The 27,505-nt window shown below is 45.7% G+C and overlaps 1 protein-coding gene across 1 annotated transcript; it reads left to right on the top strand.

Moving 5' to 3' along the window:
• Positions 1 to 10,659: 10,659 nt before the first annotated feature.
• On the top strand, positions 10,660 to 26,976 carry si:dkey-27h10.2 (flocculation protein FLO11). The gene is made up of 10 exons (XM_047045942.1): positions 10,660 to 10,806; positions 11,177 to 11,350; positions 11,448 to 11,591; positions 11,841 to 11,912; positions 12,060 to 12,139; positions 12,380 to 12,479; positions 12,716 to 12,799; positions 15,573 to 15,929; positions 16,979 to 17,077; positions 26,303 to 26,976. Exons 1-9 carry the CDS (start codon positions 10,776 to 10,778, stop codon positions 17,029 to 17,031), a joined length of 1,095 nt encoding a protein of 364 aa, XP_046901898.1. The 5' UTR covers positions 10,660 to 10,775; the 3' UTR covers positions 17,032 to 17,077; positions 26,303 to 26,976.
• Positions 26,977 to 27,505: the final 529 nt, after the last annotated feature.

The raw sequence follows: 27,505 nt of genomic DNA, 5'->3' as shown, positions 1-27,505 counted from the left end.
TAGGGCAGGGGTGGTGGGAGATGGGAAAGGCCCTAGGATAGGGGTGGTGGGAGATGGGAAAGGCCCTAAGGCAGGGGTGGTGGGAGATGGGAAAGGCCCTAGGGCAGGGGTGGTGGGAGATGGGAAAGGCCCTAGGGCAGGGGTGGTGGGAGATAGGAAAGGCCCTAGGGCAGGGGTGGTGGGAGATGGGAAAGGCCCTAGGGCAGGGGTGGTGGGAGATGGGAAAGGCCCTAGGGCAGGGGTGGTGGGAGATAGGAAAGGCCCTAGGGCAGGGGTGGTGGGAGATGGGAAAGGCCCTAGGGCAGGGGTGGTGGGAGATGGGAAAGGCCCTAGGGCAGGGGTGGTGGGAGATGGGAAAGGCCCTAGGGCAGGGGTGGTGGGAGATGGGAAAGGCCCTAGGGCAGGGGTGGTGGGAGATAGGAAAGGCCCTAGGGCAGGGGTGGTGGGAGATAGGAAAGGCCCTAGGGCAGGGGTGGTGGGAGATGGGAAAGGCCCTAGGGCAGGGGTGGTGGGAGATGGGGAGCCCTAGGGGAATCCAGCATAGGGGAATGAAACAAAGGAGACCTGCACAGAATTTTGCTTTTGATCCAGTTCACTTCCCCCACTTCCCCCAGTGCCCCTTCAATCCCCCCTCCCACCGCCCTTTCAGATGTGGTGGACTCCGATTTCCCCTGTGGAGGTGGTTGTGGTGCTAATGTAGGAGCAGGGATCGGAAAGCAAAGCGGACAGCCCTGTTAGGAAGCATCCTGACGATCCTGAGGGACAAGGGGGCCGGGCAGGCAGGCGGGCGGGCGGGCGGGTGGGCAGCTGCAGGCATGGGGTGTGAAGGCTTAGGTTGCACACACACACACACACATGCTGTCAGTCTAAAGGCCAAGCTTCACAGGTAGGGCCGGGGCACCAGGGGGTGTTCAGCCACTCTCAGGTTTCCCCTCCGGTCTGGACCACCTGGGCTGATCTACTCCCTGAGGATGTGTCTGCGAGTGTGTGTGCTTGTGCTTGTGCTTGTGTGTGTGTGTGTGTGTGAATAGCTACACACTGAGGGGACGTAGTGGGATGAACACATGTTGAAAGTGGACACACATACACACAGACACACATCACTTGATAGAACCAGTCTATAATGCACCAGTGACTCGTGTCTGGTGTGGACAGGCCCCGGGCCGGGAGGCTGCTTGGTGTCGAGGCTCTGTCAGGGTGGCTGACCTTCGGCTGTCTGCTGTCACAGATCACTGCCCATCAGGCTCCTTTCCTCCCCCCCCCCCTTAATGCCTCATCACACCGCCTCCCTGCGAGCTTCCAGGGCTCCAACCCTCCAGACCCCCTTCCCGCCCTCTCCCACTTCCATCCCCAGACACTACCCCTAGACCTGGGATCCAGACCCCATCGTCAGCCCCGATCCTCAGTCCTAGCCCCGGAGCATGACAGTGTGTGTGGTCAACTCACCACTCACCAGGCATGCATCATAGTATACTTAAGAGAGATTTAGGTCGGCTTGATTTATGCTTGGCAGAAATCCTTCTCTATGTTTACTAAAGATGAAATTGCTGTGTCTAAAATTTGCTTGTAACATTATTTTATTTAAATAGGAGGTGAAAGTATGGACCTGATGTTTGAACATTTTAAAATTACTATTAATTTTATGTGAAAAGGAAACATTTTGGTTTGTCCACATTAATTTACTTTAACTGTATGATCATGTTTAAAGTGACTTAACAGGGAGTAATGTTCAGAGTAATGAGTAGGTCTGTCTGCAATCACAAGCTAATAGTTGGTTGTAGTTGAGAATAGAATAGAAAAATTCAGAGTCGCACTCTCATCATAAGGATAGCGTATATCCATTTACCCTATATATAGCTAACACTAGTTATTTCAACCTCATCCTCATTATTTTCATCCCTCGGACTGAAACGGCAGTCGTAGTGAGCTGAAAATAGTTTCTGGCACTGTGTCTGGAAGCATTTAGAAGATGTTTGTTTGACAAACACTTCAAAGAGAAAAACGGTTTTCTGATCAGCTAATTACCGTCAGCGGAGTCAACACTCTGGGGCCGGTAAATATGTGAAAGCGGCAGGACGTTTGTGTGAAAGCGGCAGGACGTTTGTGTGAAAGCGGCAGGACGTTTGTGTGAACGCGAGCCGCTGTGGACAGACGTGGCCCTTATTCGCTTCAGAGCGCCCAGCCTTGCCACGACGGTCCTTCGCTAACATCTAGGCTCCCCAGAGCTGTGAAATACGCCCGTGACCACACCATAGACAGTACTGAACCCCCTCCTTCTCCAAAGCCTCTCCTCCCCCTCTCCAAAGCATTTCATAGCCGGTTACTCTGAATATACGGAAGTTCATAAAGCCTTTGTGAAGCATGTGTAGCCTTGTCACAAGACGGCCATAGATGATTGATGATGCATTTACCCAAGATCTCTGGGCTTGTGGCAGCTGGCAGACACATAGTGATCTGTCATCTGTTCAGGACTCCACTAGCCTCTCCTTGGGCTCAATCTTTTTTGTCACCGACGATTTCACAGCATGTAAGCTGTAAGCTGTCACTTTTCATAAGCTCCATAAATTGTTAATGCCCCATCATAAAAAGGAGATTGTGATGATGTGTTGTTTTGCAGTGGAGTATGGTCGGACTGTCGAAATGTTCGCTGCTGAAATCCTTCTGCCTGCTTACCTCTCTCTGTCTTCTTATCCCCATTCCTAGTTCTCGCTACTGCCCACCATGCCTCAATCGCAGCCTTTGAGTCGACTCCCCAACCTCAAATTGTGTTGCTCTTGACCACCATCCAGTTTGGAAAAAAGTGGCTTGACATTCACTTGAGCACAGGTCAGGATCATGATGTCCCTCCAAAGCAGCTCTCTCTCTCTCTCTCTCTCTCTCTCTCTCTCTCTCTCTCTCTCTCTCTCTCTCTCTTACAAACACACTCTCTCACCTCCATCATACTTCCTCTCTTTCTCTCTCTCCATCCTTTTCCATTCCTACATATTTTTCCCCTCTCTAATTTTTCCCTCCACCTCTCTCCCTCTCTTTCTTTTACTCCCACTCTCCCACCTCTCCATCTTTTCCCTCGTCAGGCGCAGTGTAAACCTCTGCGGGTGTAGTTCGTACTTCGTACGCCGCACGTGGCAAGGCCTTTAAATCAGCCGTTAAATCACATGATGAGGCATGAAGCAGATATCTCTCCGTTCTATGTACTGTATGTAAATAGACTACAGAGTCATTGTTGGCTAAACATTGCTGTTTGGGCTCTGTTTTGAGTCGTAATGCAACTTTGAAGATAAATGACTTGCTGAAGATAAATCCAAATAAAATTTAGAATTACCTATTCATTTGTCATTTAGGTAATACAGTTATGCCCAATACCTAAAAGGCGAAAGTCTGCAGATAATGATTCAGTTTGCCTGCTCTAGGTACTCTAGCGTCCTAAACCATGTGCAGCCATTGGTCTGGCCACAGGAAACCGATATGGAATGCCATCTGTACACCTGTAAAACCTTCCATCAAAATGGAGGACTGACAGTTTAGGCATGAGATACTATAATTAGGGAACCATTAGAAAAGGATCTTGCTACCTTCTAAAGTTGTTGAAGGCTTCAGGCCAAGTTATCAGTTTACAACATTAGCATTATGATGCTCGAAGGACCTGAGATAATGGGGGTGTTGAGACCAGGGCTCTAATATTTAGTTAAAAAACGTTTGAAAAGAAACTTTTGAAAAAAAACCTTTGAAAAAAAACGTTTGAAATAAATGTTTTGAAAAAACTTTTGAAAAAAACATTATCCCAACCAAGCCATACCTGCTCCCACATGTGTGTGTAGTAATATCTGCGCATCGTCAAACTTGACATGACTCTATTGAAAGTGGTTGACTGGCTAATGTAACTGCCAATAAGAGAAAGACATCCTAACATATCGCCATTGGATTTAAGGCCGGAATGTTTTGATATAGGTGTGTATCTACATATTAAAGTACAATGTTATGACGTTTTTTATTTGTATTAGCTCTACAACCATGTTGTTGTCTATCATCCCGCAGTCGTCCCAAAGTCTGTCCCAAACATCTTTTTCATCGTCCCCGGGACGCTTCCACACAGCCAAACTGCGATGCACTGCGAGCCTGCCTGCATGCTTCCACAAAAAGTGAGAATGGGACCGCAGCTGATGGTATCTTTGGTTCAGAGTCAGCAAACCCTAAAAACCCATTGGAGTGGATCAGTGGCAAGACAAAGCAGCGGTCGGGGAGAGAAAGTGTCGGAGAGCCTCACGCCGTGACCCTGGGGGCCAGCGGCACTAGATAATCTGCACTGAGAACAACTGATGAGCCTGTCAGTAATGACGAGGGCTCACGCCCGGAGGAGAACCCCCCCCCCCCTCCTCCCCCCCCCAGGATAGACAGAAGGAGGGAGGAGATGAAAGAGAGACAGGGTAAAAAAGAAACCCACGGAGAGCTTGCCCCTATGTTTTGTGTCAACTTAAGGAGCGAGGGAAGAAGAGAAGGGTGGAAGAAGAAAAAAACAAGAAAAAAGATAAGCGCAAAAGAGAGAGGGTTGGGAGTGCAGATGGACCACACCGACTGGGGGGGGCCAGGGCTAATGCGACCGTTTCTCGGGGGGGGGTCAGATATTTACTCCTAATTAGCCGGAGGAATGTGATGCATGAGAGCGGAACAGATACGTTACCATTTCGGCCCCGGAATTTCCTTCCTCTATGGCATGTGCTGCTTTAACCTGATTAGGTATGGCACTTATCAGGGGAGATGAAAGCACTTTGGGGAGGGGTGACGCAGCTCTGGACACCCCTGCCCTGCCCCCTCCTCTTGCCCTCCCTCCATTCCTCCATACCTCCACTTGGTCATTAGTGTAAAGGCTGTGTGTCACTACTGGGTAGACTGGATATCCTTGGGTTTTACGGTAACATGACGTTAGTTGTTGGATTGGGTCAGCTTTGAGCGAGACTGTCGGGAAACAACAAGCAAATGATTCCAAACATGGATATTTTGAATGAACATGACGTTTATGGAAGGAACTTAATAGGAGATAAACAAGTTTTACAAGGTTGAAAGAGGGGCGTGGAGTCAGGGCGGGAGAAGTTGCCACCATATGTGTGTTTATGTGTGTGCAGTATTTGTGTGTGTTTATTCAACAGCTTGCCCAATGGCAGTTGTGCAGGGACAGAGAAGGGCAGGGGACACAATGCCGTACCCTCATAAACATGCTCCCACAGATTGCTGGCAGTATTATAACACAGCACACATGATGGATGAGATCACTTTGGGTGGTATGTTGGGCCTGTGGAAATAAGCAGGCTGGGTCCTCTGGCTGTAATATGCCAGACTGCTGAGGCCTCCGGCTAATTGGGACAGGGCCCATAGCGATGGACCGGGATATTCTTTGATTAGCATGGGGGGGGGGATGGGGGATTTCTTGGGTGGGGGATGGCTCACTTGCAGACATTTGTTTTGAGTCACTCAGGTAGTGTTTGTTGGTGGAACAGTAAAACCCAAATGTACACACCTGTGTACCCTGGTTGCACGCATGCCTCGCTAACACAGGTTCACACATACTCACACAACACACTCACGCACGCGCTTGCATATTTGCACAGAAGACTAGCGCACATAGGCACAAAAAATACATAAAAAAGGCAAATGCTCGTTAGTGTATGTGAGAGCACAGATTCCTGTTTCTATCGCATTAACGTAAACACTACACATCACGGCTGAGCATCAGAACACTATATTCATTTCAAAACGTTACACAAACAAAATCAATCACACACTGTCAGGCTTTTGGCATACCACCTGAGATGTGGAACACATTTGATTACACGGTTCTCTTATCAGAGTCCACACACTGCCTTGAAAGCAAAAAATAATTAAATAAACAGCACAATTAAAATACCAGAAGAGATCATGAATATTCCTGTCTGACCAAATGGCATCGCAAGCTGTCACTCGTACGGCCACACATATTTCAGAATCGGAAATTATGTCAGATTCCAGTATTACTGCCATATGCAGAGAGCTATCATTTTGGAGTCCAAGACCTACCTCTGCTGTAGCCCACAGCACATCTGCGCACCTTCTGCTGTGTACTCGACCTGTGTGTTTCTGTTTATATTTAGTGTGTGTATATTTGTGTGCGTTTGCATGCGTGTGCACACATGCATGAGCACGTGCACGCCTGCACAAGCATGTGCATGTGCTCTCACTCGCTTAGGCACTCAATCACAGGTGCTCTCACTCCCACCCCCCCCCCCCCCCACACACACACGCTCGCTCGTGATAGCAAGAACAGAGCGCTCTCTACTCTTTCATGGATGACCTCAAGACGACCACATCAGGACATGTTCTCCAACCCAACCACGCCCCCTCCACCCCCACTCCCACCCCCACTCCCACCCCCACTCCCACCCCAGCCCACCCTCATTCAGACAAACAGTTCGTGCCTTCCGACCACCAGGCCCCAAACAGCCCCCCTCTAAGCTGTTCCCAGTGTCGACCTCTCTAATGACCTGGATGGGTAAGTGTGTTACAGTAAATGACAGAAAAGCCCCCCCCCCCCACCCTCCACGCACCCACCCTCTCCCTTCCAATCTTCCCTTCCTCCCTCCTTCCTTCCCTCCTTCCCCTCCCTCTCTCTGTCTTTTTCTTTTTTTCTCTCTCTGTGCCCCCACACATCGTTGGTTCCCAGACGTTCCCCTCCGGCCGAGGGTCTGTATTTACTTTGGGATTACAGGAACAGGCCACATGGTGATCTGGTACTGTAGAGGACACACAACAGCCCCCCCCCCCCCGCCCCCCCCTTCATCAGGTCACCTTCAGGGTGACCTGACGAGGAGCCACACATCAAACTACGATTCCCATGAAAACCTCGCAGTACACGTTGGTGTGTGGTACATGAAGAAGAAATGGTATATGGTACATACCATGATAGCTTTTTTGAACTTTGATGACAGGCGGTTTTCAGCCTGGCACCACCCTTCCTTCTGTAAAGGTATTTATGTGGGTGCTTGTGATGTTTCACTCCCTGTCTGAACCAAGCAAAGGCGCCAATATTAGAAGCAGGTTTCTCTTATCAAGCATCAGCTGCCTTGTTTGATATATTCGTTCCTCCGGTGTGTGGGTGGTGCAGTATGCTGATATATGGAATCCATATTACTTTCCTGGGTGGTCAAATCTGGACAAAAGCAAGTCCAAAAGAAGAGACTTGGTAATGAATGCGGGAATATGTTCACCTACGCATTTCAGTCATAGTGAATTTGTTCTTCTTAGTAAAAAGGTTTTGGTCTCGTTTAGGAAATGCAGTGGGAAGGAGAAAGAGAGAAAGAGAGGAAAGAAGAAAGTAAGAGAGGATGGATGGATGAAGGGGAAGGTGGTAGGGGGAGTTTCCAAGGCTGTTATTCCTTGACCTTCTAGCATGAAAGGTCGTGTAAGTTCAAACCTCAGCGAGCACAGGCTGAGCTGGCTCTCAGCACCTCGTACCCTGTATCATTTCAGTATTTGTGTGTGTGTGATTGAATGTGCACAGTGTGTTTACCTGCTTGTTTGTTGGCGTGACTGTGTTAGAGGATCGGAGCTAGCTGTACACGTCTTATCCAGCTCCATTTCTGGTGTGAGAGGTGGGCAGGAGACGGGCCGTGGTGGAGCCTGTGGGGCGGTCTTCATTGTCAGAGGCCGGAAGGGACCTCTTGAGGGCTGTTATTGATGGTAAAGGTATGGCTCTGTGGAAGTTAATGTGGGGAGGGAGTGTTGGGGGCGGGGGGGTTTGCAAGTGGCCCAGCAGTGTTAGGAGCTTACCTTGGGAAGGGGGGGGGGGGGGGGGGTTGGGGGGAGGGGGAGTTGGGGGGAGAGGGGGTTGAAAAGGAAAAGTAATTACAGATGATACAGAACCAAAAAGAGAGGAAATTGATGAAAGCAAACCGGTGACCGGGAAGTGGGCAGGGGTCTTTGTTTCCTCCTCAATTAAATGGAAACGTCTTGGTGGTCTTGCTCTCCGTGAGAGGGCCGAGGTGCTGAGGCTCTGTCAACATCACACCGCAATCTAGGACTGTGCATGTGTGTGTTCACGTGTTGGTGCGGGTCTGGGTTTTTCAGGAGTGTGTTAGTAGCAGTAGCGTATTTCTTGGAAGGTGGTTGGCCGAGGAGCTGTTGATTGATTGGTGGACTGCAAAATCTCCTGGGAAATAGAGTATCACAATGTGTTGCGTGCTACTGGATGCTGTAGATATTACTGGTTATATGTTGAAAGGTTGTTGGCAGTGTTGAGGATACAAACATTTTAAGTGTGAATATGTTTTGTAAGAATATGTTGGGTTTTTGGCAATGAGATTAGATGAGGCCTAAACTACATTTAGTTTTTCTACACAGTACATTTAATTACAGTCTGCTAGTATTTGTTTTCAGCCAATCACAGATGTTTAAGCTGAGCGTATGTGCATTTGATTTAAGCAATGTATTCGGTGTGGTCTCCAAATAACCTTTTTTGTTTTCAAAGAATGTCCACCCAAAATATTCATTTAAACCTTCCTGTTAAGCCGTTGCCGTGCTACACACGTTTCTAATATGTGTGAATTTATACACATGTGGAACAAATATGTAAAAGTCTGCATGCCAACACTCATCATCCTTCACCAAAACATTTAAAACTATGTCCCATTCTTCACCCTTCAGGCTTGTAAAACTATTCATACTGTACGCCTCCGTGTCTGCCAATGAGAACCAGTGAGCGAGAGAGTGCACAAGAGAGAGAGAGAGAGAAAAAGAAAACAGGTTGTCAGTGTGGCTGAACAACAAAACAACGTTTTCCCCCTCGGGCTCAGCCTCCACAGATGTTTCATTCAGGTTCTTGATGGCAGGGCCAGCCTGAGAGGTGCTCCAGCCCTCCCAACACAATCCAGCCCCCATTGTGGGTCTGAAGCAGGGGATCTCAGCTCCTTGTTTACGGCTAGTCCTACCCCCCACCCCCACCCACCCCTTCTTCTCCTTCTCTCCTCTCGTCCTCCCTCCCTCCTTGTCCACCCCCTCCCCACCCCCTCCCCTCATGTTAGAAGGGGGAACAATTGGGAAGGGCTCTGCCCAGAGTGAGAGCTGGGCGGGCGGTGTGTGTGTGTGTGTGCGGGTCAACAGAATGGGGCTGTGAATCCTGTGTGCCTCTGAATCCTCCGGGTGGGTGGTCTGTCTCTCTCTCTCAGCTCTCTCTCTCAGCTCCCTCGCCTCCCCTCCTCTCTACCCAACACCTCCAAGAAGGAACGATTAGCTCATCCACTCGGCCAAGGCCGGCCCCAGTGCCTGGACTCTGATGTGACGATAAGTGTCCCCGGGACCTGGCCAGGGGACATACTCAGGCCTGGATTAGCTAGATGGCTAACAGACTCCTGTGTCCTATCATTGTGCTAAACCAGGCCAGTCAAGACAAGGACAATCTAGACCAGGCTAAACCAGACTTGCCACAAGCAGGCCAGACCAGATCAGTCCAGGAGAATCCAGATCCCAGACTAGGCTGCAACCATCCAGATCAGACGGGGCCAGGCTGCATGTGATGTGCTACGTGTGGCCCTCTCAGAGCCACTCTGGAGGCTGTGTGGCAGTAAACACTGATCCCCCTGCTGATCACCTCCCGCACCGACGAGTCAACTGTTAGAAATGAACCAAGCCTCTGCCACAAGGCTCTGACACACACACGCCTAATCAACACACACACACGCCACTCCCTTCCTTTCCACAGACTCGCCATCATACACCCACTGTTCACCAGAACCCGGCACTTTGTCGTTCCACACACTCAAAACCCTCATTAGGAACAAATTACAAACCCTAGAAGAACACAGCATGAAAATCAATTTAAACCTTATACTGTATTACACCCACATTCAACCATCTGCTTATTGACTGCTCACGTTCATTAGGCCCTTACCTACCTAGTCTCACCTCTACAGTTTCCACTACCTTATGGTAATGATTTACACTAGAGATCTGAGATCCGAGAGCTCAGTCTCTAAACCTCACTGACAATCAAAGAAAGCTATTTTTATAAAAGCTTGATTGGTGGTAAATGGGTAATTGTTTTACTGCATAGGATACAAAGCAAACATATTTTTGATCTACTTGGTATCTTTCATTTACCACTTCAGTGTAGGCCACAATTCAACCAATTGAATTTAAAATCGGGAAGGAAGGCGCTTTCCCTTGTTAATGGGGACATCTAGTGGTAAATAAATGTCATTGACCATGGCTCCACCTGCATGCACCTGCTATCATGAACATGGCAGTGTACTTCTTCTGCACTGTCTACCTGCTGTAAGGCAATTGGCCTTATTATCAAATAAAGCCCTTCTCTCAAAAAGCTGTAATTTAAACTTTGTTTGGTTTGGTTTTCATGTCCTGACAGTCCTATATTTTGCAGCCACGTTGCATTTTACATGTTCTCCCTTAAGACATGAGGAGAGACGGGCCAAAGCCCAGAGGAGGAAGCACCCGTCTATCATGATGAAACAAGAGGCCATAACCTTACGATACCATTGACCTTCTCATCCAGTATGATGGAAGACATGGGCGTTGGATGTTCATTTAAAGGATGACAAAACTCAAAAGAAAGTCTGTGACCAAGTTCCTCTTTCCTTGTTTCACCATGTCATTGCCAGAGGGGTGGGTTCCCTTTTGAGCTCATTTGCAAGGTATCGCAATACACACTGGAAGGAACACAGTGTCCTTACAGGCAGCAGCATCTGCAACCATCGTATCTGGTACTACATGAGAGCTCCTGCTAACTGAAAACAATGCACCTGGTTTTGTATCTCCTTATCTTGGGTAAGCTACTGCTCAAAGGCTTTCAGGTCTGAGCCAGTGGCTCTGGATGCAGTTTGATGTTTGAAATAGATATGGGTTCTGTGAGTTTGGTGGGTGATGGTTTTGGTGGGTTCAAGTGCTGCTTTATTTATTTAGTCGTTAATTAGATAGTATTACTCCAAATGTTCTTATCTTACCTTGTGTTTTATAGGGTAAAAATGTGCTTGGTTTATTCAAAGATATGTCAAAGACGACACTTTTCCTTCAAAATATTTCCTTTTTGACACTCCTTTGTGTCATGAGCATCAGTCAGGCTGTCAGTTCATGTACATATTTATGATATATGATCAGTGCTTTGTGGGTATTTAACTGTGCTGTACTGTATGTCCAGGTTCTGGCCTGCCTTCTGCCACGGCACAGACCTCTGAGGGCCCTCCACCTGTAGATCAGTCTTCAACAACAGCTGACACCATGTATATCCAGCAGGTTTACAATACAACTGTTGGCTCCACACTCTCACCTGACCCAGGATCAAGCAGAACGCACCTAAACTCTACACTCTCTGGTAAGAACAGCTGACCTGGGGTCTTTATAGGCTAGTCTAATGTGTGTCTAATATGAATGTAATGCTGTAACATTCCCTTCATTCAAACCTGACACAGATTATAATACAGCGCACGCTAATGATAGCAACGCTACTGACAGCTCTATGGTCACAACTCCTATTTACACGCCTACCATGACCACAGTTGTCCCAGTACCATCAAATACACCAGCCCCAAATACACCTGCCCCAACTATAAGAGGTGAGTTGAGCAAGCCCCCTCAGGAACCATTTATCATATATCATGCCCCTTGCTAGTTTACAATGGTGGTCGGCTGTGCATAGTGTGGTTGGGGTCTGTATTTGGGGAAGGCAGGGGAAGAATGAGGAACCACTCTGGGGGCAGGATGTGACTGCACCATGCAAGGGATTTCCGATTTAGATGTGAGAAGATTGGTCCGCATCCATTTTTTAACTCTACTGATTAAAATGATGTATGTGTTTTTGGAAGAACGTCTAACAGCGCCAGGCCATATGACGACCGCCAGACCCAGTCTAGGTCCTTACACAGGCAACAGCACAGGTAGGAGATGTGTACCTTCCTATACTGTCAAAGTGTGTACACCAAACGTTCTTCTCTTTAAACTTGGGGAAAAGCCTGTGAGGTTTGTTCCTTTGTTTTACCACTTTTCAATTCTCATTCACGACCTGTCGCTCTTAACTTCTCCAGTTCCTGTCATCGTCATCCTGTTCATCTTTGCTGGTCTAGTAATTGGTGTTGCATGTTTCCTCTCACGAAAGAGGTCAAGGGTGAGCACGTCCACTAGCCAACTCCTTTAAATGACACATTCCAACCCAACTTGGCCACAAAGTGAACCATAAGTATTGATATTAGTTTGGGTCTCACCAAAAGATCCGACCCCCACACTGGGAGAAAACAAAAAGTTCTGATTTGAAATTCATTAAGAAAACCAGCTTGACTGTACAACATGGAGTGTAGCATTCACATGAGTGTGAGCGTGGATGTGACCTGGCTGCATGTGTTTGTAGCGGTTCTCCGTAGACCTGCGCTCGGGCAGGCAGGAGGACGCTGAGGTTCCACTCAGCACCGTGGAGCCCGAGGGCGCTGACGACTCTTTGTCCAGGAACGGTGAGGTCATCCTTTGACTATAGTCACACATAGTCACAGTGCAAGAAAAACGAGAACAAATATGGTCACAGCGAGAAATCGAGAAAAAATATGGTCACAGTGCTTAGCACTTATTCGTAAACAGAGAACACGTCTTAAAAATGTCACATTTGTCCTCTTCTTTTTTACATCTACTGGAACAAACTGCTGTTTACAACAGAAACAACTTTCACACCTCCTCCCTTCTCTACCCCCAGGCATGCAAACCTTTGCTGGCGCTACCGCCGGAGCCCAAGACTCCACCCCGATGACTGACGCTAAGAAAGGGGAGGAAGAGAAAGGTGAGAGAGGTTCATCTTCATCCCGGGGATGTCTTACAGTCAGGACCTACTGAGCAGTATGGTACAGTGACAAAAAAGCGGCCTAAGAGTAGTCTCTGTTCAGAATTAGGTGTTGAGTGATTCTGTGTCCTTTGGTTTGCTCTTTCGCAAAGTGTTACATTTTAGCCTGAAAAGAGAAGGAAGCTACTGCAACTATGTTCGTAATCCATTGCCATGTTCACTGGCCATGCAGAGAAGCTCTAACTAAATATATTTTCCCTTACAACACCTAATGACGATATGATCTTCCATTGTAGTAGCTTTGGCTGTTTTTTGTGGAAATTGAATTTCAACCAGAACCAGAACATGTCTAGGTGAAGGCATATGGGTAGGAAGAACAGTGGACAGAAACAACAAAATGGATGATGAAATCACTAAATGGTGCCAGGATGGCTGTTACGTACACTGTCTTTAGTGTGTAGGCACCTTAACTAGTACTGCGTACCGCGTTATGACGCCCCACATAGGGTGTGATTGTGTGACAGATGAATTTCACCACATAATGAGTCATTCTCTATTTAAAGATAGAGTACTGCTTCATGTTTATTCCTGTTTCTAATCAGACAGGATGTGTGGACAATGTACTTCACCCTTGAATCTCACATGATGCAAGCAAATCCGAGAAATACTTATAGAAGGGATGCAATTCTAGTTCTCAACACATGGTGGAACAGGAATTCAAGAGAATGCACATTGGAGTCAAGGGTCATCGACATGCTGGTCACAACCGCAGCTTTTTTAGTGATGGATTCCATTGATGTCCTTATTTTATCAACAGGACCAGTGACGGTTTTGTGAAGATATTATGTTTCAGCTAGGTACAGCATTATGCAGCCTGTAGATGTACATACAACCCCACCAACTATCCTGATAAAGATGATTTGCTGGCTTTTTAAACATTTATCTAATACTATGTGTGTTACATTCAAACAATCGACAAAAGCACAGGACTTTATCCTTATTCATTTAGTCATTTAGCAGACGCTCTTATCCAGAGCGACTTTTCATAAACCAAAAATAATAAACAACGTTGTGCTGTAGGTCTTTCTAAACTACAACTGTCCTGGAATCCATTCCATTGTAACAGTTTCCAATTGATAGAAAACACAGTCATTATGTAAAGGAGAATTGCTTGTTTTTTTCCTTTGACTGTACTTTTTAAGTGTTTTAATCAGGAAGTGAAGGATCAAATTCAGATGTTTCTCAATGGTCTTCCAAGAGGAGAGTTACTATGTCAGTCATGTCTCAGCGTGTCTGTTTGCCCTGGGCATCACTCACACTGTGGAGATGGTCAGTTTGGATGACTGGTTGTAAAGATACCCATCCCCCTCAGTGCATTTATCCACCATTCTTTCTCCTTCAGGTGTGGAGAGAGAGAGAGAGAGAGATATTTGGTGTGACCCTTTTATGTGCGAATGATGTGATGAGTGTGTGCATTGGCCTTGTTTGTCCAGTGAGTCTATTAGTACAGACCCAAACAAGGGTTAATGATGTGGGGCTTATTTACATGCATGTGCTGCACTACAAGTCAAGTGATTTATTATCAAATGCACAGTACCATTCGCAATAGTGTCATTCTGAACAATGACGTTTGTGTGAAATGACAAGCAATAGCTATGTACTGGTATGAAAGGAAAATAAATATTCATTTAAATCACTAGCAGTGAAAAACAGTATTTCGCACTTACCGCAAAAATAACAGTAGGTAACGGCATTTACCGTAAAAAGAGGAAATATGGACAAGAATAGCAAAACATGCATCAAGACACTAGAAGCAAAAATAGCAGTAAGAAATGAGGAAGTCTTTGCCAAGAATCAGAATCAGAAAGGTTTTTTAACGCCATGAAAGTTTACACAGACAAGGAATTTACTTTGGCAGAAAGGTGCATACATTAAACATACAGGAATCTTAAAAACTTGAAAATGTGGACTAACTATACTAAAGGTGCATACATTAAACATATAGGAATCTTAAAAACTTAAATATATGTACTAACTATACTAAAGGTACATAGTCGAGCAATACTAATGGAATTTAGAATTATACATGTAAAGCAGCCATCATTTACAATATAAAAATACAAAAAAATACAAAAGATACAAATGTGTAAAGAAGTGCAAATTGCAATGTGCAAAGGCTGTCACATACTGCTTCCTGTAAGATCAGCAAGGCAGAAAAAGGAAATTGCTAACTTACTTACTCCATTTGTTAATTTCTTCATATTCTGCTATGTTTCTATTCTGCTTGTGAAAGCATCTCAAACACACGGCTGGGGCAGGGCGGGGGGGGGGGGTTACTAGGGAGGCACCCTACCACCTGCAGTACAGAAGTAGAAAATCCCCTCACTTCCTTCCATCCTGTCTCCTCTCCTCCCTCTCTGTCCTCACCCCATCCCTCCAGCCCCTCCGGTCTTAATGAGGGGGTCACCTTGCTTTCCCACAGCTCCAACAGCTGTGTGGCTGGGACTCTCTCTGGGCTAGTCCTTCATTCCACCCCATCATTGTACCATAACTAACCAGGACCCCCGTCTGGTTTGGCACAGGAGAAATCCCCTCTTCACACAGACAGACACACACACACACACACACACACACTGTTGTAGTAGGCAGAACCACTTGAGTGCAGGTGCTTAGATTGAGGATGCTGTTATTACATGGCAGCTAATGACAAAGCATGGTAGGTTCCAACAGTACATCAGCAACAATAACCTGATATAATCTCATTCTTTGACAGCGGATGCAGACAAACCAGCCAATGACTCCGTTCCTGACCCAGCCCCAGCCTCAAGCCCAGCTTCAAGCCCAGCCCCAGCCCCAGCCTCAAGCCCAACTTCAAGCCCAGCCCCAACCCAAGTCTCAAGCCCAGCCCCAGCCCCAGCCTCAAGCCCAGCCTCAAGCCCAGCCTCAAGCCCAGCCCCAGCCTCCAGCCCAGCCCCAGGTTCCCCTGAGGGGGCCAAAGCAGGAGAGCAGGCCCCTGTGGAGGAGACCCAAGTGAAGAAGACTGACAATGAGATCAAATCCAGCCAGACCTCTGAGACACTGAAAGAGCCCTCCAATGTAAACAACAACAACTCCATGAACGGACCTGCTGGTTAGTATTGGTCAATACCATAGTCATGGATCTATATAAAAAGTCAATCTTAATTTGTTTCCATGGTAACAGGTGAAGCAATCAAGCCGTATGGTTTTATTTATCAAAATATTTTACTGATAGTATCTGGATACAGATTATGAGTGTAAGTTGGTTTGTGTGTATGTGTGTAAATACACACACACACACGTTCACACGCATGCACACACATCATCTAGCTCAGGGTTAAAAGTTGACACAGTGGTAGCAAGTAACACTGCCGTATGTTTAGCATGTCTCACCCTGGGGGTTGACATTATAGCACAGCATGGTGTGAGTGCGACAGCTCCCAGACGTTGTCCATATTCTCTGACTAACACTTGGTCAGCTTGTGTTTCAACGGTTTCCCCCCCGTAATTAAGCAATAGAGCCTGTACCAACACCTTAACTGTCACCCGCTATTTTTCCAAGAGAAAGAATGAGTGCTCTGCCCTTTTGGAATGCAGCATTACATCGTTCAAGTCACTTACTGTAGCGCCGCCACCAACAATGGGGAAAGTCAGTCCGGAGCATGCATGGCTGAAACACTCATGGCTGATGGTGTTGGCCATGACAGGGCCATTGTTAGCAGCATGTGTGTGTCTGTGTGTGTGTGAGTGTGTTAGGGTCATCTCCTCTCACTGAGAACATGTCATGGAGGTCATTACAAGAGAGAGAAGGAAAACTCCAGATGGCCTTTTCCCTCTCTCAACGCTCTTTCAGAGCTTGGAATGTGGATGCCGCCAACAGTACGGAGGACTACAGTGTAGCTGTGTCAGCTTGGCGCCTGTTACTGTCCTTCTACTTTACTTATGGGGTACACTGAATACCTCCGTGCACTTGGGTCAGCCACTTTCTATTACATCTCATTATAGTGCTCACTACAGCAAACGCTTATTGTGGAACACCCCTATACTTAGTATAGAACGCCTCCATATCCATCTTTTACGTCACTTTAATCAGATTTGTTAAATTGTTGTAGTTCCATCTCCTTGTTTCCCCATCATGAATCCCCTGTCTCTCCTGAACAGGAGGGAGGCTGCGCCGTAGCTTGTCCCAGATCCCCCAGGACAACCCAGCGTGAGGTCGACCTGCTCCTCCCCTCTCTTCTGCACACACGAAGAACCAAGGTGAGCCTTCTACAGAGCTGGACCTCCAGACAACCCTCCCCTTTTGGCCCCCCATACACCCACACCCCCACTACCACCCCCAACCCACCGCCCCTCAGCTCCAGCTGCTGGACCACTTACCCAGCTCAGGTGTTGGTAAACGGAGAGCCCAGTCCCCAACCTCCGCTGGTTTCCGCGGCCGCAAACGACTTCTGGTCGCCGTCTTGTTACAGGACGCTCATCCAGAATTGACGTTGATTATAAATAGGATGTGAACACCAAATTGACTCATACTGCAAGTTATTAACATGTGGTTATCTATACTGCCCCCCCCCCCCCCCTCCCGCCCCTGTCTTCATAAATCATCTAAATCATGTTTCAAGACATGGATGTATTAATACTCTCTCTGCATGCTAGCTGTGGAGATATTCCCGAAGAGATGTCTGGTTCTTGTGTGGTTGTTGAGGTTCGGTCTCATTGCCGGTCATAACATATTGCTTTTTAATGGAATTTGTATGCAGCCACATTATGTTTCATCCCTATGCAAGTTGCAAAAGGCCTCATTATATTCAAGATCCACTGTATTCAAGTTAGTTATTCTATATCTTTGTATCTTTGATTAGTAGGTAATGATTACCATAATATCAAGACTCAATCATCATTCACCATTTGCCCAAGTTGTTGCAATAATCTCATCTCATAATTTGCGTGACACGACTGTACATATCCCCAGTGCTCTGTCCTTCTGACTACTCATACCTTGGCCTCTTCTCATTCCTTAATGTCATTTCTGGTTAACATCCCGAGAGATTCCCCCCGCTGCACCTCTTCGCCGCTCTCTGTCAAATCATCGTCCCCTTTGGGATGTTCTCGTCTCTTGCACCTGTGCCGTTGTTTGCGCTCAGAAGCTTGCCGCACCGAGGGCCCTCAAGGCCCCAGGAATTCCCCCCGCTCTAAGCAGCCGATGATAGGCCCTGATCTCAGGCTGTGCTTGCAGTCACGGTTTCCGTCCCTTTTCACAAAAAGCCCTGACCCTTAGAAATCACTTGAATCCTCAGTTGTCCGTAGTGATTATATAATGTATCTGTCTTTTACACTTCACCTCCTCTGTACCTAGTATTTGGTAGGTCAAAGAAGGCCTTCCCTTCGATGCCCCTCAAAATTATTATGTTTTCGGAATTCCATAATTGTTTATTTATTATTTTTTCTTTTTGTGGGGGGGGGGGGGGGGGGGGGGGGGGGGGGGGGGGGGGGGGGGGGTGATTGTTTTAGAACAATGAGCTGTAGACAGGCATCTCTTTAAAAGACTCTCAGTCACAGTATTTGGTCCTGTTCTGTGACCAGTGACAGATGTTGCCCACTCAGCATACCTTGACAAACCTGCCCTGACAGGCTTTAAAGCCCATTGTGTGGTGCTGCGGTCAGGGATGGAGTGTCGTGGTCCGTCAGGGCATGGAAAGACTAACCACTGTAGGCTGAGACAGCCACTGCCATTTCCTGGATATCACTCTCTCTGGCCTTTAATGTCACTTCACCTCACTTTAGAAATGACAGCAAGGGTGACAGAAACCAGTTAAGGATCTGGAGAAAGTTTGGTCTCATGACATGGACACAGCCTTGGTGTTGCGCAACACTTTGTCATCATCCCCCACTTTCCCCTCCCCCATACCCCCCTACCCCCCCAACATGGACCACCAGCACCACCCTGCCTCTGAACCGACCCCTCTTAATGGGGAGGGGGATTTGTGTGGCAGCCTGTGGCGCCATCCTGTGAGAAGAAAGGTCAGGTTTCCCCAACCCCCTCTTCTTGTCCTTCTCCACAGGCCACGTTGGGTGAAGGGATTAGGAATGTGCTGCACGGGGGTGGTCAGTGGGTGGGGGTCAGAGGATTCGGAGCGGAGCAAAGGAAGCTGTTTAGGAGAAGCACGGGTTTACTCTCAAGAATATGTACCAGACAAACACCTTTGTAGACCATCGAGTTACGCACAGGCAGACTCACAGGAAAGACCACCTGCAGCGCACACAAAGGCCATTCATGCACCATTTCAGGACAAGTTACAACTTCAGGGAAAGTCCTGTTATTTTAACTATTTTTTTCTCCAACGACTGTATGCTGCAATTACAATCATTGTCTTTTGACCACTATTATTAGTCAGACTAGACACAGATGACGTTAGACCAGAGTGCTCCCCTTAGAGGGGGCTGTGTACAGTATCACCTAACGATGGACATTGAAGATGTCTGTCATACACACATTACGCTTTGTTATATCTATTTAACTCTAAGTGGAGGAACTGTAGTACAAGTAGAACTACAGAATGAAAAATGTTGACCAAAGTTATTTACAGTAACATGAGTAATGTCGAAATGTAAGCATAAAAAGGGACATTTTAAAAGTAATTACCACTTAATTTGTCAGTGTGAATTACAATCGACTTTAAACATAACTCCGTATATATAAACTAACACTAATTGGCCTTGCGAATGTCCATAAACCTTTGCAAAGTCAAGATGGTGCACGTTTCTTGAACTCCAGCAGGTTATTGATATGGTTTTGAATTTCGTGCTTGAGGAGTTATGGATCCCCTTTGCAAAAGCTACATTATTTATAAGAGGGAGAGAGCCACTGATATGCCCATGGTGGACTGTATTGACCTTGGAAACGGTGAGAAAGATCGTAACAACAGAGGCGGTCACTGATATCGAGTTCGGCCTGAGGAGAAACTGACTTGAAAGCTTGTCCACGTAACTCACGGTTTGCTGCTTCTGCATGTCTTCAAAAAGTCGTAACGTAAAACCATTATGAAAAACGTCCTACCTTTTAAAAAGGTTGAGTCAGCTTTACAGAGAAGCAAGAGACACCAGAACAGGAGAACCACTTATCAATCACACCTGGTTTAGGCAGAGGATGAGCACGATGGAAAAGGAACTTGAAAGGGCCCCAGCCGGATAATGGACGTGGGGCTGACAGCTCATAAAGCAGTATAATTAGACCTGGAGCTTAGGGGGTATGATTTTCCAATCTGCGGGAAGAGAGGCTTTCATGTCTGAGGCCAACACTGCAGGGAAGGCCTTCCACGGACATCGGAGGGGTGCAAGGGAGCCTCGTAAATCTCTCTGGAATAATGACAGACGCTGTGGTGCTTACCTGTGTGACTATGGGATACCCCACCCTCAGAGAGAGGGAAAGAACAGGTGAGGGAGGAAAGAGGGAGAGAGAGAGAATGGAGCAAGGAGACAAGCCTACTAATTAGCATGAGCAATTTCATTAGATGGCGTGCTTATACAATGAGAAAGGACTAGTAGGTTCAGAGACAGGACACCACTGTAAGGGTCAAAAGTCAGGTTTTGTCGGAAAGCCTGTGTGTATTTATGTTGGCTGGCAGAGGAGGAGGTGTGGAGACAGAGGAAGGTTCATCTCAGTAATAACAGTGACTGGAAGCTTCCTGGATGCAAGGTTTGATGTGGCTTAGATCAGCCTCTGTTATTTTACCTGGACATCTTTACACACATTCACATGTACACACATGCCCACACACATGATGAGGGTGTGTGTATGTGTGTGTATGTGTGGGGGTGTTTGTGTGTGTGTGAGAGAGTTTGTAAAGCAGATGATATGACACAGGCCCAACTCTGCCACATCAAACATCACATTCAGGAAGCTACATACACACTTACACACACCATAAACTTTATAACAGGGATGGACTGATGGAAAAGCAAGCTGGGACGCCCCTCTCACTCCCCCAGGGCAGAAGCATCTGTTGGAGGCTGATCCCAGACCAGACCGTACTGTACATTTAGGTATAATTCTACTGTAGCTCTTCTAAAAGAATTCAGATAGGATTGTGGACATAAGAAAATGTGTTAGTTTAAAGTTGTCATGCAGTGCCAACACTGTTGGAGACGTTGATTTTGACTGGAATATTCAGTAATTGGCAACGGCAGTACCATTGAGACAGAATAGAATGTGGATCCTGGCCTCAACCCCTGGGCATCGTTAGCCTCCATCCCCCTGTAGAGTCCAGACAGTTGGGATCATTATGCTATTGTCCATGAATCTATTTTTATCATGGGCCATGTAACACAAAACCAGGAATACTTACTGTCCAGACGGTTTTCAATGGAGAATTAAGTCGTGTTAGCACTGAGAATCATTTTAGATCATGTTACATGTAGTTCATCATGGTTACAATTGCATAGCTGGCATCACTTATTATGGCTCCATAGAAACAAGAATAAGCCATGTTTTGATATCATTAACATACGTTATCCTGCAATGTGAGACATTTGAAATGTTATAAGGTTTCAGTGTTGATAGTATTTAACCTGTCTGAGTTCCACACTATAGCCTGATGCCATACTATTAAATCTTCTGACTGGCTTTAATGTGTCACAGTGGTAAGCACTCTTGTAACTATATTCGTGTTGTGCGTTCTTTTGTTCTTACAACGAAACTCTACTTTGCAGACGAGGCAATGTTGATACTGTGGATCCTGTAGAATCCTGATATCATGATAAACTGACTTCTGACTGACTGAGGAGACATGTAGTCGAATAATTATAGCAATTGTAAAAGGAAAACAACAGCGCTATACAAAATGTGTTTGTTGTAAACAGAGTAAAACATTGAAGCAACCTATAATTTCCCCAGTTAGAACACACTCTCCTTCAAAACAGGCCCGCCTCCCTGTCTTTGTCCCGACAGGGTGACATGACAGAGGCTTGCTTTGATGTTGAGATTAACAACATAAAGTCCTCAGACACACCCTTTACGCATGCAAACACACACACACACACACACACACACACCAGACCAGAGAAACACCCGAGTACATTTGAGGTACCAAGCTACATCAGTCAGTCGCTGGCTTTTGATTTCCCTGTAAATCCTCACACCTACTTTGTTTGTCACTGTTTTTACTGTCAACCCATCTAGGTTCCTAACATGGCATGTGGGAGTGGGAGGAAGTGGGAGTTTTTGATACTATACTATATATATATATGCAACATGGGGTGCATATTCACCTCTAGCAGGGCTTTCCTACAACACCCGCTATCCAGCTGTCCACTCCTGGCTTTTTATAAGCGACCTGGCTGTCCTTAACAGTCAGACGTATTTGGAAAGTCTAAATATGTCTGAATGCGTGGGCGAATTTTGAAGTCGGCCTCCTAAGGTTGTTCATTTACCCATTACAAATATACACGAGCTACAAATATACTCAGGAGCTGACCTTCCTGTAAGTGTTGGTGCAGTTGTGACCTGGTCACAACCTTTTTGCTTTTGTGCGACATGTCTTTCCCAGCGTTCAGTAAAACGTTCATGTATTTTAGATGCCACAGCCACACACCCACAACTGTTAGTGGTGCCCGGCAACATAGCAATACTTTTTATCACTTGTGTGTCAGAGGTCATGGTAACTATGGTGTCATATTCCCCTTGTGAAAATTCTAATAAAGGAACCATAAAGCCACTCACCAGTGACAGGCATTTGCAATAAAAGACACTGAGTATATTAATTTGACGTGTAACACGGGCCTTAAACTCACCTTGAATGGTCATTTAAAGATAACGGTACTGAATATGGTTTTTTGACTTCTCAGGAAAACCATCATAGCAAACATCCTGTCATTTACATGCAAGAGAGAACAAGCAGAGATGACACCTAGATTGGTTTAACTTGTCTTGTTTTTAAACTTAACCCCCATTATGTGGTCATGGTTTGCCTTTGTGAAGGATACCGAGACCTTGGCGAATGGGGTCAACTCAATCGAAGGGTTAGGGTTGGTTAGGGTCATACAAGGAAGTAATAACTAGACAGGAACCTATACATGCTTCTTCTCTAGGCCTCGTTTAGGGAAATAGGCTTTTAGTGGCCTTGTCTTGTGTTATATATCAAATGTGGATGTGAAATTGAAATTGCGAAAATCCATTTCAAAACACTCTCAAACTAATTGAAACTTTTGTATTCCTCCTGAAACTGCCACAAACCATCATTGAAACATTGGTAGCATTCAGAATGTACATCAGAGGTCTGATGCTTCTCAATATGAGACCCAGTTCAAGTGCCAAACTTGTGACTCTTACCCACATCACAAAGCAACTGAGTTTGTCTCCTTCCTGCTTGGGTTCCATGACCTTTACAGTTCACCCTTCTTGGTGTACACTGAGTTATAAGGTCATGGGTCAGACCAAGCCAAATGAGAGGGTACACACTGCCAGCAAGGAGGAAAGGGATGGGAACCCTTGTGTCAATCTCAAGTCCCTTGCCATTTTACCTTGTCTGATCAAGCAGACTCCAGTGTCTTCTAGATCAGCTCCTTTAAAGGCAATGTCTATCTTTCTGGTGAGAGGAATCCTTCCTTGCAGAGATCATAGGGACACAAGCAGAAGAGCTTTAAGAGATTGTTTTTACATAAAGCAAAACCCTTAAGTGTTCACAGTTTTTCTAGTAACCCATGCACACTCCACCCCAAACACCCCCTTTGACAAACATTGTAAGTGTGGAAACCCCTAACCTGTCAAGTCTGTTTTAGTCGCTTTACAAAAAGGTTCCAGCAAAGCTGTCACAGTTTCTCCTTGTCTCTCTTGTCCTTTTGCCCGTACTGTGGCAGCTGCTTGCCGTATACCAAAACAGACAGTTATAGCGCTAGCCTTAGGCACTACACACTACGCACATCCTTCAACAGAGGAAAAGAGAACGACAGGAGAGTGAGGGGATGAAGAATCGGGCTGTGGTTTGATATGCTGTACGGAAATGGTGTTAGCACCTCGCTAACTTGTCAACAGATACCAGATTCCATTGCTCTCTAAACATAGAACAACATAGGTTCAACATAGGCTTTGTCGATGGCTCCGGTCTTTGTCATGGTCAGCCGGTGACATTGTCTGCAATGGCACCATGCTGGGTTGTCTATCCTATCCTAAGCATTACTGATGTACTTCAAGTTTTGTGTGCTAGTTGTTTTGAGGACATGTAACAGCAATGTTGTATTTTAGGTCGATTACAAATGTTAGACACGTATAAGGCTTTGATTGATAGATAATCTCCAAAAATCATTTGTCACCTGACACCTTCTTAAGGTTGTCGGCAGTACGACATGCAGGGCTATACTTTGTCTACGGATGAAAAGATCCCTCAGTGTGGGATTATCCAGATAAACACAGGAGATGGAGTCTGCTGAACACTGGATTATGGAAGTACCCAATCCTCTCAGTCCCTAGATCCCTGAAATGGCATCTCAACACAGTGTGTGTGGGGTGACAGGAATGTTACTTGTTCACAAATCATCCCTTTTTGTTGTCGAAGAGCATCAGGTAAGCCAAATAGATTTAGCCGTCAGTGGAACAAAAAGATTCTGCCTTCTCACTAGAAAGAGATCATACTCCAAACCAGCAGCCATTATCAAACTTATGCCATGTGACCTTGTGGTCACCATCGTGAAGTTTATAGTATAATGTAATTGTTGTGTGCTGCTTGTGCTTGTGCATTCAACAGTATGTGGAACCCCACCTGAAACCTTTGAGAATTGTGTTTTTGTGTCTCATCATTCAATGTGGTTGTTTAAACATTCCTGGTGTAGGTCTTTTGGCCTGGTAGGGCGACTGTGATCTGGAGGGTTCTCAGTGAGAGACTGACACTCACCTGCTCACACCACCTTAACCAGGGATCAGGCTGTCATTCTGTGCATCAGCTGCTAACTGACAAGTCACACTGGCACGTGTTAATACGTGTCTTTCACTAGGCAGACAGAGTTTAGCTGAACTAATGTCTAGGTGGAGGAAGTTTTCCTCAGAGAGACAGCTTTAGGAATGTAGCACCTTGATTATGGTTATATGGAAGGGTTTTATTTAGTTGCAGAGGAGCAATGGGTAGATTCATTTATAATATTGTCTCCCCAGCATCAGAACTTCATTTTCAAGCTCATTCATTCTGTAGATATTATTTATTTCATACCATATGTATAATTATATTGGAGCCTTCTGGTCTGGGTTTGTCCTGAAATAAGCTTTCACCCCAATACCTTGATAATTTACTGCAGGGCTGCAAGGTCAGTATTGCTTTGACTTAAAGATGTTTGTGTTACCTTGTTCTAAATGCCACTTCACCTTGTAGTTGTCAATCTATCAGATCAGATACATTTTTCCGTTCTGTTTGTATCAACCCTCTGTTTTTGCACACGCCCATACAATATTAATATGCCCTAAGACATTTACCAGACTTCACATAGCACTAAGGCCCTAAAATTCACATTCTCTACATGACTGTGTTTTTACATAAGAATAGATAGATGGGTGGGTAGATAGATTGTTTGTAGATAGATAGTTTGATCTTACCAATGCAGGAAAAGCGAGCCAACTATATCATGACAGGATTTTAGTATAGAGACAACCACTATCCCTCAGACAGAGGGCCACACAGTTCAGCATCACCATATTCTCCAGAGAGTCTAATTCCCCCTTGGAATGCCCAGTCTTTCAGCGACTAGGTTTCTCCTCCACTGTGGTAACCGGCCCCCACTGATGGCTATCAGCTCTTAAGGCCACAAGCGTAGCTCAGCCCCTCTTTTGGCCGCGTGTGAGGCCTCACCTGCAACACGAGCCCTGCCTTGATAATCACATTAGCGGGACTCTGTTACCATTCCACTGTTCTAAACCAGTCCGTTTTATTGGATAGTTGGAGATTAACCGAGGTCAACTTTGAGGGTGTAGCAGGTAGATATTATGACTTGGAGAACAAGAGACTCTCTTAGAAGCATACTCCTGGAGTGAAAATGTGACGCTCAAACCCATTTAGTGCCTCAGCAGTTCTCAGAAATGGAGAGTCCATTTGAAAATCCACGTTGAAAAGGTAGCATTAGCTATGACTGTAGCTAAAGACATTGCAACAACAAGACAGGTGCCTTAAAGTGTATGCCACGCAAACAAATGTAATTGCTTGTGTTCGAATCGAATATATCATGTGACCTATATCCTTAGTTGAACCCAAAGTGGAAGTCAGGGACACCTAGGGGGCATACCTCGTTCTACAGGACCTTGATGTCTTTTCATAAATCAGTGGTGGATTTAGTCAGGTAGACGTTCCCTCAAACAGATGTTTGAGGACAGAGATCAAAGGCCATGGCAAAGGTGTCACACGCACAGACAAAGCAGAAGGTGCGGTGGAGGGCGAGGAAACAGCAGACCGTAGGTCAGCTGACATAGGGACAAAAAGTTCCTGACATTTTGCTCTTTTCTCTTTTCAGAAGATACGAAGAAAAACTCAAGAAGAAAAATCATCTGGAACATCGCAATTGTTCATCAGACTTGTATGTGTGTGTATCGATAAGGTTGCTTTTTGTGAGCTATTGCCATAACTCACTCATCTTTACACCAGAACTCTTGATGTTTTTATACTGTACATATTTGCAAGTAACGAGAAGACATTATTTTGGGATTAATAATTTTTTTCTCTAAATGCTAAAATGTAAATGCCAGGTTGTGCTTAAATGCTTAAAGCATTTTAAATGATTTTAATTAATAATAATAATGAATAATTAATTTAATTTATAACGCACTCTACATTCAGTTGAATCTCAAAGTGCCACAGTACATAGTAAGAACAGTTAAAAACAAACGATAATAAAATACATTTAAAAAGTAAGAAACGCCTTTCTAAATAGAACGATTTTTAGGCCAGTCTTAAAAGAGTGCAGTGTCTGTGTTGCCCTTATGTGGTCAGGGAGGCTGTTCCACAGGCTGCCGTGCAAAAGGCCCGGTCGCTCATGGTGCAGAGCTTGGTGTTGGGGACCCGGAGGAGCGAGCTGTTTGTCAATCTGAGGGTGTATAAATGAACTGTATTTGCTGTGTGCATATTTCCATTAACCAATCCAACTTTTGTATTCATTCATTTTTATTAAAATGTATCTGCTTAAGGCTGGTTATGCTTTTTTGAGTTATTTGTGTGCTGATAAATGAACAACCTTTCTGTCTTTTAATGTCCATGTCCCAACCCAGTCAAATGATCACCCATTCTGTAGCATCTGTTAAAAGTAATCAACAAACCGATATTTGTATGTCTACCTCAATTTACACAGTCTAACACTGTGTATTGTACACTGTCAGTTAATTAACTAACTCAGGCTCCAGGTGCATTAGCTTTAACATAAAGCATTAAAAGACAGGAATCCCCTGACAGCATGCCAACCACATTCCTGGGCCACGCTGATGAGGACCTGTAGTGCCTTCTCTCTTCAGCTTTTGGCTGGCCTGTTGTCCAGTAGCCAAGATATTATCGCTGCTAATTATAATCAAAATTATATCTTGGAAGGGGGATGGATAATGCCTTACATCCTACACCCCATTATCTTTCAGTTGACCAGATGGGTGATCTTCTTCAGGTTATGCATGGCAAGGACAGATAAGTCACCTGTGATGGTTTGGTTGCAGTGTCAGACATTTTCAGCCAT

Source organism: Hypomesus transpacificus, chromosome 22, assembly GCF_021917145.1.
Source record: "Hypomesus transpacificus isolate Combined female chromosome 22, fHypTra1, whole genome shotgun sequence".
NCBI classification, from domain to species: domain Eukaryota; kingdom Metazoa; phylum Chordata; class Actinopteri; order Osmeriformes; family Osmeridae; genus Hypomesus; species Hypomesus transpacificus.
The sequence above is the reverse complement of the archived record's forward strand: the minus strand, read 5'-3'. Positions and strand labels throughout refer to the sequence as shown.